The following is a 13,901-nucleotide window of genomic DNA, read 5'->3' on the forward strand; positions in this document are numbered from 1 at the left end:
AAAAATCAGACCTATCTAAATTTTCATGAAGAGCTTCAATCTCCTTTTTACCCTCTCTACATAAATAAATAAATAAATGTGTATATTCTGTATAAATTTCCTTATTTATTTATACAAACAGTTTTAGACTGCCCATTTGAAGACATGTTTCAGTTAGAGCCATGGAAGACATTGTTTCGAATAGGTTTGACTTCATGAGTTATTGCCATAAGTATTGTGTTTTGGAATTAAACAATCTAAAAAAAAGGTTTATCTATTATATAAAAGGAACTTGACTGTATGTGTATGTATGTTTGTATATCCAGCTAAAAATAAGAAATTACAAAACATAATTCCACAAAGTTGGTATATTCTTGGATCAGCGTTGCCCTGGGTGAATAATATCTAAAATTTAGAAAAAATTTATTAATTCTGTAAGGGTCAATTCAGCCAGGTTTTGTCAGGTGGTGGTGGTGATGGGGTTTAGCAGCTTTTTAATATTATTATGTACTAATTTGGAAATAAAATACCGACTAATTCCACAAGGAATCTATTATATAAAGGAGACTTTTTTTATTTTTGTTTTATTTTACTTCAGTCAAATTTCTCAGAATTCAAGGAGCCCTCTTCCTAGAACTAACACCTGATCTCTATATGAGATACATAGATATTCAAATATCCCAGTAAAGTTTTCCTTTACCTCTCAAATAATAATAATAATACAGAAGTTGATAACATTATTTCCCTCTCTCCAATTGACCATTAAATACATTATAGTATATCTTTCTTGTGGTCTCTTGGTCTTACTATAGATTCCAGGACAAGAATTCATCTAGTCTGGTGGAGTGTCCGGCTTTGTGCTGTTACTTGAGGTAACATCACATGGAGGTGTATCGTTCCTCATAAAAGCCAGTGTTGGTTAGCCATACCAATGATATCTTACTTGGGACGCAAATACTATGTGATTTTGAATATTTGGTCAGGATTTATTTGTAGGGAAAAGTATCCTTATGCCAAATTGTCTTGACAAACCCATGTAGAGAGATCTTAGACACTCAAGAATAGTGTCTAGTAGGCATGTGCGTGCGTCCAGCTAAAGAGGAATGGGTTGATTGGAGGAGAAAGTTGGGTTAAGGAGAGGGGGGAGAAAGATATAGAGATAAGAGTTTTAATAGAAATAGGTTACACTTTTGCGCCAGGCATCCCTTTTTAGTCTATAATATAAAGGGCAGTTGTATGTTTGTATGTCCAGCTTAAACTCAAAAACAACAAAATGAATGCCCACAAAGTTGGTATTTTCCTTATTGGCGTTGCTCTGGATAAATATATAAAATTTAGAAATAATCATTCATTCTTTGATTCTAAATTGGTGCAGATTTCATCAAAGGTGAGGTGGAGGCAGTTTTTTCAGCCAGACAGATTATGTACTAATTTTTTAATCAAGGAGCGCTAATTCCTTTTTATCAACTCATTTCTTGAATAATCTATAGAAGTGTGTATGTGTGTGCATGTTCAGAAAGAGGAATGGGTTGGGCAGAGAAAAAAAGAGAGAGAGAGAAGATGGGAGAGAGAGAGAGAGAGAGAGAGAGAGAGAGAGAAGATGGGAGGGAGAGAGAGAGAGAAATATGTTATGTTATACTTTTGCCTCAGACAACACCAAGTAGCCATGCTAGTCTGTCGTGAAACAGATAAAGGAAACCAATTTGAAGCTTTTTTGTTCGTTTTTGACATTTTTTTTTTTTTTTTACTTTTTAACATCTTATTTTTATAACTTTTATGTTGACTCCAATTAAGGATACCAAGTTCGGTTGAAATTATTTTCGAGTCGGCCTCTTCAAAGTTTTATCCAAGTGAAAGGATAGGTAAATAATGATTACTTACCTTGTCAACTTTATTTACCATTCCAGAAATTATCAGTTGGTCTCTGTAATGTTGATGGAAACGATCAAAGTTGACTTGCCACTGGATATTAGTCGTGTTCTAGAAAGTTGGAAACAAACAAGAATGGTTATTCTTACAGATGCAGCCTTTCAATCAGTCAGTTTTTAGTAATAAAAATGCTATTTAAATGATAGATAAAAGAAAGCTTATATGTGATGTACAATAATTCAAAGTCTAAAGAAATGCTTGGACATAAAAAAGGAGGAAAAAGAAGGAAAGAAAAAGAACAGGCAAAAAGGAAAAAGGAAAAGGAGGAAAAAGGAAAAGGAAACAAAAGAGAAGAAAAATGAAAAGCAAAAAATAGAGGAAAAGGAGAGAACCAGAAGAAAAGGGGGAAATTACAAGAAAGAAAAGAAAAGAAAAATAATGAAAAAAAAAAAAAAAAAATCATGAAATAATCGAGAAATATCTAATAAATTATGAATTTAAAAATCAGTCAAGATATAACAAGAGTACCAGAGAGGATTATGGGATTTATTTTTTGTTTATTTATTAAGGGATATCTTCCACTTTTATCAATTTGTTTCTTCTAACCATTCCTGGTTTACAATTTGGATCTCCACATCATCTTGAGACATTTTATGGAATAGCATTATTAACAAGTTTGTAGACTTGAAAACTAAGGTTCGACTGACAATTCCCAAAACTTTAATTCTGACTCCTAAAACTCCAAAATATCTGACTGATTTCATATTTTAAAGTTTTCCAATATTCAGACTCTCTGTCAATTCTTTGAGAATTAAAAAATTTGAATCTGACTCCTAGCATTTTTACAGGCTCAAGTCTGACTCCTTCCATAACGTCTAACATCTTACTTAGACCTTAGGAACTCCTGTGTCTTACAACGCATGATGCAGAGCAAGTATATTATCATTTTTGGTCTGAAACCAGATCCATAGCATTCCTTCAATTTCTTCCCATTTCAATCAAATCTCTCTCAGTCGTTTGTTTCCCCAGTACATTTTTTGTCTTCCTCTTTTTCTATCAAGAGTCTATTGAAGCACTAGGTTAGCAATTCTCTCTGAGACCAATCTTACAGTCTATCTGAGCCAGTCTAGGCATCATTTGCAGATTATTGATGATATTGACTTTTTGGTCGGTGGTTCAATCGCTCTATTTGATCTCTAGAATCTTTCTCAGTCACTTGGAATCAAACACATCTAATTTCTTCTCTTGGTTAATTCTGAGATGCCAAGTTTCACTTCCATATAACATAGTAGACAAGACGTTGCAGTTATAAAATGTTAATTTAAATCTGATGATAACTTATTTCTTCAGATTTTGTAGATCTTATTAAATGCTGTTGATGAATTGCCTATCGTGCACTGCAACTCCTGGTTTATATATTGCATTTGTTAATGGAGCTTTCCTAAGTGGGGAGTAATGCTGATGACATGACCATCTACAGCAACACATCAAAGGCTGTAAATGACAAAGTTCTCTCTGATTCTCTCACCTCTGATCTCGAGCGCGTGGTTCAGTGGGGGAAGACATGGCTAGTTACCTTTAATGCATCTAAAACCAAACTCCTATCCTTACATCATCAATGCTCTGATCCTCACCTGGTATCAATTGGGATGAATGGCTCTCATCTGGGAGAGGCCCCATGCTTTGACAAGCTTCTGGGTTTGACCTTTACTCCTGATCTGAAATAGAACACGTACATCAAGTCTGTTGCCAAGGTCGCTGGAAAGATGGTGGGATCCTTCTACCGCTCCAGAAGATATCTCACTACTGATGCAATTCTCTATCTATATAAAAGCCAAGTACGTCCAAGGATGGAATACTGTTGCCATTTCTGGGCAGGAGCTGCTAAAAACAGCCTATCCTGCCTTGACAGAGTACAAAATAGACTTTGTGGCTTAGTGGAGGATGCCCTTTTCTCTACCCTGCAACCTCTCTCCCAGAGATCATCATTAAACCAGGGCCGATTATACTTGGTTGATACCTTTGTTTTCGGTATATTTCCTCAGCTATTGAGATGATGGTATCTGTAAAGTGAGTGATTGTTTCAGGACCAAAGTGTTCTAATGTTATTGGGAAGTGGTCGCTCCCACAAGTGTCCTTGTGCACTGTCCAGTTGTAATCCATAAAGATACTAGGATCACTTATAGAGAGGTCAATTGCTGAGTATGAGTTTGTAGCAGAGTGAATAAAGGTTGTTTTTTTGTTATTATATATGCATAGGTTGTTGTTGTTGTTGATAATATTTTCTATAATGATTCCTTTTCTGTCAGTGTCTGAACATCCCTAACTAATATTATGACTGTTAAAATCACCTAATAATATGAAGGGGCAAGGAAGTTGGTTGATAAGTTTTTCTATCTCTGTTTCATCTATAGGGTCATTTGGGGTAGATAGATGGAGCAGATTGTGACTGTTCTATGTAGAGTGATTGTGGTGACAATTGCCTGTAAATTAGTTTGTAGATTTATTTGGCTTTGTGCTGTGTTTTTGTTGATGAGAATGGATGTTCCTCCAGAAGTTCTATTTGGATTATTTGTTGTGTGGTTATATTCAGTGAAGTTATGGAGATTGATAGTTTCAGATGGTTTTAAAAAAGTCTCTTGTAGGTATTTTATAGTAGGGCAGAGATTGGATATTGGTACAAGGAATTCATTCTTGTTGGCTTTTATACCTCTGCAATTCCATTGGATTATTTTGTTAGCCATAGTTTAGTTTTATGTTTTTGATTTCCTTTTATTTTATTAAGAATAACAGTGGTTGTTTTCTACTATTTGATTATGGGTGTTCAGAGGCTCTGTCGTCTGTTTCCATTATTTCCAAGGATTTAAATTTGTTCTGATCTGTAGTTCTGGTTTTTGACGTGGAGCGAGATCTGTCTTTTTTGAGGTTTTTCATTTATTTTCTGTTTGGTTGGTGTGAGATTTGATTTTTTTTTTTTTGCGGAGGGTACTAGGCGATTGTTCTTTTGGTTTTGGGATGTTTTCAGTTTGTGTAGGTTTTCTGTTAGAGGATTGTGTTTGATTTTTGGGATCTGGTGGGATTTTATTTTCAACTATTTGGTAGTTATTTTCAAGTACAGCTTGAGTTGATGCCAGTTGCTGTAAGGTGGCCCTCAATGCCTCAACTAGTTCTTGAAATGATTTTATGAGGGTAGAGATTTCATTTAGTTCAATGTTTTCTATTGTTTTTAATTAATTTTTGGTTGCACCTGCATATGATCTAGTTGGTTCTGTTGTGGTGGCTGTTTCAATAATTTTTCTATCTTCAGTAAAACTTATGTTTTTGTTATATTTTAGTTTGTTTATTTTTTTTTCTTTGATCCAGTTTTGGCAGAGCAATGAGTATGCTGCATGGTTCTCACCACAGTTTGGGTATTTTATATTTCCTTGGCATTCTGTTTCCTGGTGTTCATTACTGCTACATTTTGAGCATACTGTTTTCCTGGTGCAGTATTCTTTGAAGTGGCCAAATTTTTGGCAGTTTAGGCAGCGAAGTGGTCTGGGGATATATGTTTCTACTTTAATGTTGTTATATCCAATCTTGAGTTCAGTTGGTTGGGTGGGAGTATTGAAAGTTAATATGTATGTGTTGGTGTTTATTGTTTGTTCGTTTTTATTTATTGTAATTCTTTTAGTATCTATAACTTCTTGTTTTTTTTAGGTTTGTTTTTATTTCTTCTAGAGAGCAGGTGTTTAATTCTGGACATCTGATGACTCCCTTTGAGGTGTTGAGGGTTTTGTGAGGGTAGGCTTTGATGTTTATATCATGGAACTTTGCCCATGTTAAAATGTTTTTGGCGCTACTTTTAGTATAAGTAAAGTTCCATTTTTTAATTTGTTTTGTGTTCAGATTTTTGTTGATAATTTTTTCGATTATGAATGGAGACATTTTAGTTATTTGTGTGTTATCTTGCGATTCCAAGATTATATACTCCGGAAAGTTTGTGTTTTCATCTTCATCATCTTCTGGATTGGGGTCTTTTAATTTTTTTGGAAGCCATAGAATATTTTTTGTTTTTTTTCATCATCCTTGCTCCCCACCCTCCTCGGAGCCCTAAATTGGGAGATGGTTGGGGGGAAACTCATTCGCCCAAGCATCTCAGGGATACAATGATGATATACTCAAACAGTGAGTATAGCTGCTTATGATGATTTTTTTCATTTCCTTGGACCCAGCAAGGTGTAGAAAGGGTTAGTTGTCAATAGCATCAGTTTTCACCAACTGATTGGCCCTTGCAATCGCCTTCTAATGATAGTATGTGTGTGTGTTTTTTTTAATTTTTTATATGAGTGTAATGTGTTTGTATTTCTCTTTATGGGGGTTTACTATTATTAGGGACTGTCATGACTAGCCGGTTGGTCGGGTCGAGCCTGCCCGACCGGCTGTCTAGCCGAAGTAAGGGCCAAAATGGAGTGTTGCTAACTCACAGCCATTTGGTTCCAAGGTCGTGAGTTGCTCAGCCACCAGGATCCTGTTCTAAGGCATTACGCGTCGCCACCTACGGCCAACAGGTGGCCCCATTGAAGGACTTTTACTCTCTGCAGGGGGGCAGTCGGTGTATTCTGATACTCCACGAACAGTCTGGGAGTGGGGGGGATAAAATAAAAAGGAGAGGGAGAGGGGCTGTTGTTTTTATTTTTGGTTTTGCAGAACAAAATTAAGTTTTACAAAAAAGATCAGAAAACAAAAAACGTCAATGTAGGTGCATTTCGTCTCAGGAAGCCAAAGGACAGCCTGATCTGGTAGCACCAGTGGAATGTGAGGACTAAAGGACAAAATAAGGTAAGCGAGAGTTATACGGTTGCCGAAAGTAAATCCAAGATCTACTTTCTACTCTCCTTTTTTCTATAATGTCAATATTTAATCGTCCTCTGAGGTCATCAGATAGAAGCCAGTCCTTAAGGCTCACATTATGCATCCATCACATCTCTTCATGCAACACATATCCTCAACTCTCACTGGCCAGGTTTCACTTCCATACATCATCATACTGCACACACGTGCCTGATAAACTCTTCCCTGGGTTGACAGTGGTAATGCTTTGCTGGTTAGTAATGACAGAAGTTTCCTGAACTTACTCCATCTGATTCTAAATCTTGCAATCAAACAAGCACCTGCTCCACCCTGTACTCCCTTGATATCACCAAATTAACAAAAACTTTGGATTATTTGCAAAGGAGTTTAATTGTCCACAAAATGCTGATCCTTTTGCAAATATCTGTATGTTGTTATGTCGGAAGTTATAACTCAGAATCCAGCAATGGAACGAGAACTTACTATGTGAAGAAATTTTTGGTCATACTCCCACTTCCCAAGGAATAACAGAATTATGCCCCTTCAAATTGACAAAACTTTCAATTTTTTTTTTACAAATATTTAAATATACACTGATTAGTTTTTTTCCCCAAACTGCATACACGTGCTTGATAGACATTTTCCTTGGTAGTGCTAATGCTCTGCTGGTTATCTATTATATCTATAAAAGTGAGAGTGTGTGTGTGCGTGAGAGGACATCTTAACCCATATACTCAGAAATCTTTGATCTACAGACTTGAAATTTAGTATATGGGGTATTCAGATATGTGGAAAACTTTTTAATCAATTTTCATTCAGAAAAAAGGGCTGCTAAGGCATCGAAATTTTTTTTTAAAATTTGTACGTGGGGGTTATCGAATTTTTATCTGTTTGCTGTTTCACGAATGCGCATGCGTGAATCATTCACATTACAGATTTCTTATGTAAAGAATAAGTAGGTTTGAAAACACTTTTTAAATATCATGTCAAGCTGGCCTAATGGTTATTGTACTTTACTCACTATCTTTAGATTTTGGTTTCGATCTCAGCTCAAGTACACATCTGACGTCATAGCAAAAAGGGAATTTCTTAATGTAGGAGCTAGTTTTAGTCAGATCAAGGCAGTCGACAGTCGGGGAGTCAAGTTTGAACAGTCAGCAGAGTCGGTCGGGAAGAGCTGACATGGTCAGAGGAGGGTCCCCTCAGAGGCGAAAGCATGGAAGTTTAACCATGTAGAACCAATGTGAATTCCTGACGTCAAATCATTCGACCAGCCAAATGAAATAAAGAACATCATCGATTTTTGTAACCGTTGTCTTCGTGTCGTCATTCAACAATTGAAGGTAATATGTTAATCATCTTAACATGAACTTTATGTAACCCTTACAAGAAATGTATCTCTCCTCCTCGCTAATATGTGTTAAGAAGAAACATCCCAGAACTGTATAAATGTTCCCCCCCTCATCATTATTACATATATGTCCCCGCCGTCTCTCTCAATATGAATGTCCCCATCATATCTCCTTTAATATGAAACAGCGTCATCCCTTTAATATGAAGCCCCTATACAACAAAAGTATAAAAATAAAATTACTGAAATCAAAATAACAAATAATTTTTAGGCGTGAGAGAAAAAAGTGAAGGAACTGATTTGCCATGTCACTGCTTCCGGTAGCGCTAAATTAGGAAGTACGCTGACTAACAAATTAGGATGGTCTTATCGTACAAAATAAGTATCAATACTTACATCAGTTCTTTGACATTTGGCAGACGGGGGATCATCTGAATTTCTCCGTTTCCTGGTCGCTAAAGAATTAATAAACAGATTTTAAAAATTAGAACCAATATTTTACGACATAAAATAAACTTGTAATCAACTAAAACTCGTTTTTTTTTTTTTAAATTTATTAATTTTTTTTTCATTATTGATGTTTTCCCCCAAGCAAGGCACAGGACCACTTATTCGTGAGGGGCTACTATTTGGGACCAGATTTGTAGGGATACTATTTATGGAGTTGGGCAATGAGATGGCTTTTCACATTACAATTGAATTTCTGCATGTCAGTAGACTCAGAGAAGCAGGGGCCCAGGAGGGAATTTCAAAGTGCAGCAGTCTGAGGGAAAAAGCTATACGGCATCTAGGGATGTCTACAGTGTAGGGGTGGGATTTTGCTGCTTGTCGGATTTGTCAGAGATATTGTTGTCGAAGGGGTTCGTCAGAGCACTTGCCATTGAAAAACTTGCAAAACAGGCACAAGAATGCCATGTTTCAGTGATGGAATTTTTGAAACCCCATATTATTAACAAAGGAAATTAACGGAACTCTTCTTCAACAACATCGCAATTAACAACGACAAATCTAAACTCCAATGTTCTCTCAACTGAATGTCATCTATATTTAAAAAAAAAAAATCTAAATTCGAACACAAGCCCCCCCCCCCTCCCCACTAAAAATCGAGCACCCAACATACGGAAATGTGCACACGCTCACTTCATTTATTTCTCCATTGTTACGGTAGATAATATTTAATCTTCCTTTACATTTTAAACCATTAAATTCCATAGGTTAATTCCTTTACATTTTAAACCATTAAATTTCATTGGTTAATTCCTTTACATTTTAAACAATTAAATTTCATTAGTTAATTCCTTTACATTTTAAACCATTAAATTTCATTAGTTAATTCCTTTACATTTCAAACCATTAAATTTCATTAGTTAATTCCTTTACATTTTAAACCATTAAATTTCATTAGTTAATCCCTTTACATTTTAAACCACTAAATTTCATTAGTTAATTCCTTTACATTTTAAACCATTAAATTTCATTAGTTAATTCCTTTACATTTTAAACAATTAAATTTCATTAGTTAATTCCTTTACATTTTAAACAATTAAATTTCATTGGTTAATTCCTTTACATTTTAAACCATTAAATTTCATTAGTTAATCCCTTTACATTTTAAACCATTAAATTTCATTAGTTAATTCCTTTACATTTTAAACCATTAAATTTCATTAGTTAATTCCTTTACATTTTAAACAATTAAATTTCATTGGTTAATTCCTTTACATTTTAAACCATTAAATTTCATTGGTTAATTCTAAACAATTGTTTATCCTTTTTTTTTTACATACGAAATTGTTCCATCTATCTGGTATTGTCAGGGAGTTTACTCTGATTTTTGTTTTACTTGTCACCACCCACCCTTTTTTCGTGATGTCTTGTGAGAAATTATTTGCATTTTCAGAAAGTTTATTCCATGAAAGAATGTATGTTGTTTAATAAAATCCATAAGACAAAGGTTCTTTCTTAGAACTGCACATCTGTTGAACGCTCTTCCTTTTGCCTGCTTTCCACCTGACTATAATTTGGTCATCTTCAAGTCCAACATAAACAAGTTCTTGATGAGCCGTTCCCTTAAGTAATCCAATTTACCAAATTTCCACTACTAACAATTATTACGACGTTGTCCCATTGACCACTGTACGCTTATTAACCCTTATCCTTGAGTGGCCTCTGGCCCTTGATAAGTGGTGACTCCTTTGTGAAAAAAAAAAAAAAGAAAAAGAAAGACATCTTGCAAAATTTTAAATCTGTTGGAGAAAAAAAAAAAAATCAGATGTCATCGGGGGGGAGGGGGGGTTACCATTTTGTTTTTTTGCTGGGAATGGTGCCGCATCCTACCAGATGTCAAATATTGATCCACTATTTCAGACACTTCAACCAAGAGATCTTTTCAAGATTGTAATCATCTCTTTAAGTGCAATTGTTTGTATCTCTCTTACACAAGGTCTCACCGGGCATATTTGTCAGATAGATTTTTAAAATTCCTTTTCATGAGCCCAGTTACTCTAAAATGATGGATATCATAAAATTCCAGTTGTCGTACATAACACCTTGGTATTTGTTATCTTCTCCCTCTCAGCTCTGTTTACATCAGCATCATTAAGTACACTGACTTCAACTAGGGTTGCTACTTTTTCCTTCTCCCATATAACTATCTCAGGTTTAATAGTTCTGAAGGGGTGTGATTTTATTGCTAAGTGGATTTGTTGTGGATATGTACGTCGAGGGGGCACAAGTGCAATGAGTTCATCAGAGCACATTCCATTAAAATACTTGTAAAACAAACACAGAGATGCAACATTGCAGTGACGGGATGAGGATTGATAAAAATACGTTATTTGAGCTGTTTTTTGCCGTTTCATAAACGCACAACACATTTTGAATTCTAACGACTAATTTGCAATCCCCTCTGATCCATTTGGGCAGAATAAAAATAGGTTGGTTGTTGGTTGTTTTTGTTTTACGGCATATCAACCCTTTCCAGGTTATTTAATGCCGAATCCAAAGATTTTGAAGCAAAATTTTTTAATAGAATATATTTATTGTTTTCAAGTCTGATTCTATTTAACCCATAGTTGGGACCCTAACAGGTATTACCACTCCGGGTCAGAGTGGACCTGGGAGCAATGGCAATTAAAGGCTGGCTCCACACTTCCCAAAGCCCGCAAGCTGGAGCCTCGCCACTGGATATAGTTTAAGGTCATATTCAGGACCAATAAAAATAGGAGGCATTACTTTTGGAAGCCCTACATTTAGGATTGTTATGTTTTCTATTGTTTTTAAACTTCAGAATTAACAATAACTCTTTCCAGGCCACAAAATACTCAGAAAAACATGCGTGCAACTCCATAACTACCCCTCCCCCAAAGAAAAAACAAAAACTAAAGAAAATTCTTTCTGGTGTAAGCAGCTGTGATGGAAAAGAAATATCATGTAACTTGATCAGGTAGATTTATTTAAAATATAAAAAAAAACAAGCCAAGCATACAGAGAAAAATTTACTTCCACCATGATTAATGTTTGTGCAAAATTAAAAAAAAAAAATTTAAGGAATGACTATTGAGAAAAGTGTGAACAAATGAACAGACAAACGATTTGGGGGCAATTTTACTTCTATAATGGCCCTTAGCGGTGCAACCAGAGTTATCATGGAAAATCTGTTCTGGCAAAAATTTACTTTCACCATGACTAATGTTTGTGTAAAATTTCAAAAAAAATCCAAGGCGTGGTTATTGAGAAAAGTGTGAACAGACAAACGGACGAACAGGAGTGAGTTACTAGGTCCAATCCCTCCTTTGTCGGGGGACGAAAAAAAGAGAAAATCAAAGTTTATGGCCAAATGACGATCGATAATCTCTCAACACAATTTTGAAAATAGTTTTAAGGACAAGGGAGGTAATCCCAAATAGTTCAAACTTTTGGGAGAATGTAGAAACTCATTAGCATTGGAAGAGGCAAGGCATTGGGACAAATTTATCACTGATTAACGATTCAGAAATAAGAGTTTATAATCAGCTTTGTACATCATTGTAATATACGGCATAATCACGTTGACACACCGGTTCTCATCAGATCGCCGAAGTTAAGCAACGGTGAGCCTGGCTAATACCAGATGGGTGACCATTTGGGAATTCTAGGCGCTGTATGTGCTCTCCGCTCATCTCGGCATTGTTTCCAGTCGTCTTGTACCTCAACTTGCCACTGGTATGCAACAATGTTGACTCAGGAGAGGCGTGGTTGGAGATTGCGCAACTCTTGCCACACAAATTTCACGCGCAGGCACCCTTACAGTGGGTATCCATAGTCTGTCAAGACTGAAGGAAGCCTTTTTTATTTTTTTTAACATCATTGTAATGCCTATGAATTTTCATTAGTTGCCTAAAAATGATTTTCTTTATAAAAATAAAAAGCCTCTACCAATTTATTCAATTTTTGGTGTACAATATTTTTTTTTGTCACAAGTATAGACATTATAAAGATTTTTCTTTGCTTTTACTTTTTGTTGTGTGTGGGGGGGGATAATTATAGGCAAGCACCATTTTTTTTTTTTTAAATATCAAATAAAAAAAGCTAATAAAATCAACAAACCATCGGGGATGACATGTCGGATTTCCAAATCTTCCGGTGTACCAAGGGAAACAACTTTGCCTGCAGAGTCTCGTACGGGAGTCAGGCATCGCTGAATAAAATGGGTTTGGACGAGGTTATTAAACTTTTCCCGGACCAGTGATGAGGAAATTTTCGTATGACCTGTAATGAAATATAAATTAGTCAGTCAAGATTGTCTGCTCTTTTTAATTTCTGGTTTCTGTTCTGCAGATGGGAGGATGGTGACAAACAAGATATAGTCCCTTCTAATTAATGAATATCTTCCCTTTAAATAACATGAAAGCTCCCCCTTTGTCATGTTAAGATGTCTTGTCCGCTTGACCATGTCTAATGATCCAGCCAAACTTCTCAGTTTGATGATGGACATCTGAATTAACATAAAAAGTGTTAATATTTAATTCCCAAGAAAATCTGAATATTTAAAAAAAAATTTTTTTTTACTCTAATTGCAACTCAACATGCAACTCGAAATTGATGATTTTAAAGGTTTCTGGGTACGCTGAAAATGAATATCATATTTAACTTTGGAGCAGACAAGTAGTTTTCTGGATATTAAAACTTATTATCAAATGTAATCCATTATGTTCTTACTGGTGGCCATATTTTCTTCCCAACTAAACAAGTATTAATGCGCATGCATATTACAACTCCCTCCTTCTCTCCATGTTAGGAATGGCGAATGCCACTGACATTTATTAAGTAATACGTTAAATAAAAAATGTCTTAATATCCATAAAACTACTTGTCTGCTCAAAATTTGAATGTGATATTCATTTATAGCATACCTGAAAACTTAAATAAATTTGTCAATTTAAAAGGTGGGTATTGAGTTGCAGTGAAAGTAAAAATTTACCAAAATTTGATATCTATCCAAAGCTGAACTATATTATTCCATCCATAGCCCTTGGGCCCCTGAAGGGGCATAGGCCATCTACAACTTTTGTAGATGTTTTTGTAGCGAGGAGTTCTTTTTACAGGGTGAGGGTGCTGGCCCCATGCCCAACCTTCCCAGAAGGTACATACAGCGCCTAGCCTTTCCCAAATGGTCACCCATCTGGTACTGGCCAGGCTCAACGTTGCTTAACTTCGGTGATCTGGCAAGAACCGGTGTGTCAACATGATTGATGTACATGAACTTTACTATTACTTTTATTGATTGTACTTATGGAGATATGGCATTCATCTGAATCTGAAATTTATTTCTATTTAAAATGTATTATTTTTGCTGAATCCAGAGGGTAGAGGGTAGTGTAGTATCTGT

At 35.5% G+C, this 13,901-nt stretch overlaps 1 protein-coding gene and 1 pseudogene across 2 annotated transcripts in view; one reads left to right on the forward strand and one right to left on the reverse strand.

Moving 5' to 3' along the window:
• Positions 1 to 13,901, reverse strand: part of LOC145285910 (DNA-directed RNA polymerase III subunit RPC3-like) — a 61,163-nt gene that overhangs the window by 36,253 nt on the left and 11,009 nt on the right. For both annotated transcript variants that reach the window (XM_080134389.1, XM_080134390.1), the window contains exons 3-5: positions 12,620 to 12,781; positions 8,429 to 8,487; positions 1,861 to 1,959 (exon numbers count right to left, since the gene is read on the reverse strand). In XM_080134389.1, coding sequence (XP_079990515.1) covers positions 1,861 to 1,959; positions 8,429 to 8,487; positions 12,620 to 12,781 — 320 coding nt within the window. The remainder of the gene's footprint in view (positions 1 to 1,860; positions 1,960 to 8,428; positions 8,488 to 12,619; positions 12,782 to 13,901) is intronic.
• LOC145286809 (5S ribosomal RNA) lies at positions 12,064 to 12,180 on the forward strand (annotated as a pseudogene).

Source organism: Euprymna scolopes, chromosome 10 (genome assembly GCF_053919585.1).
Source record: "Euprymna scolopes isolate OS-2025 chromosome 10, ASM5391958v1, whole genome shotgun sequence".
Taxonomy (NCBI): Eukaryota; Metazoa; Mollusca; class Cephalopoda; order Sepiida; family Sepiolidae; genus Euprymna; species Euprymna scolopes.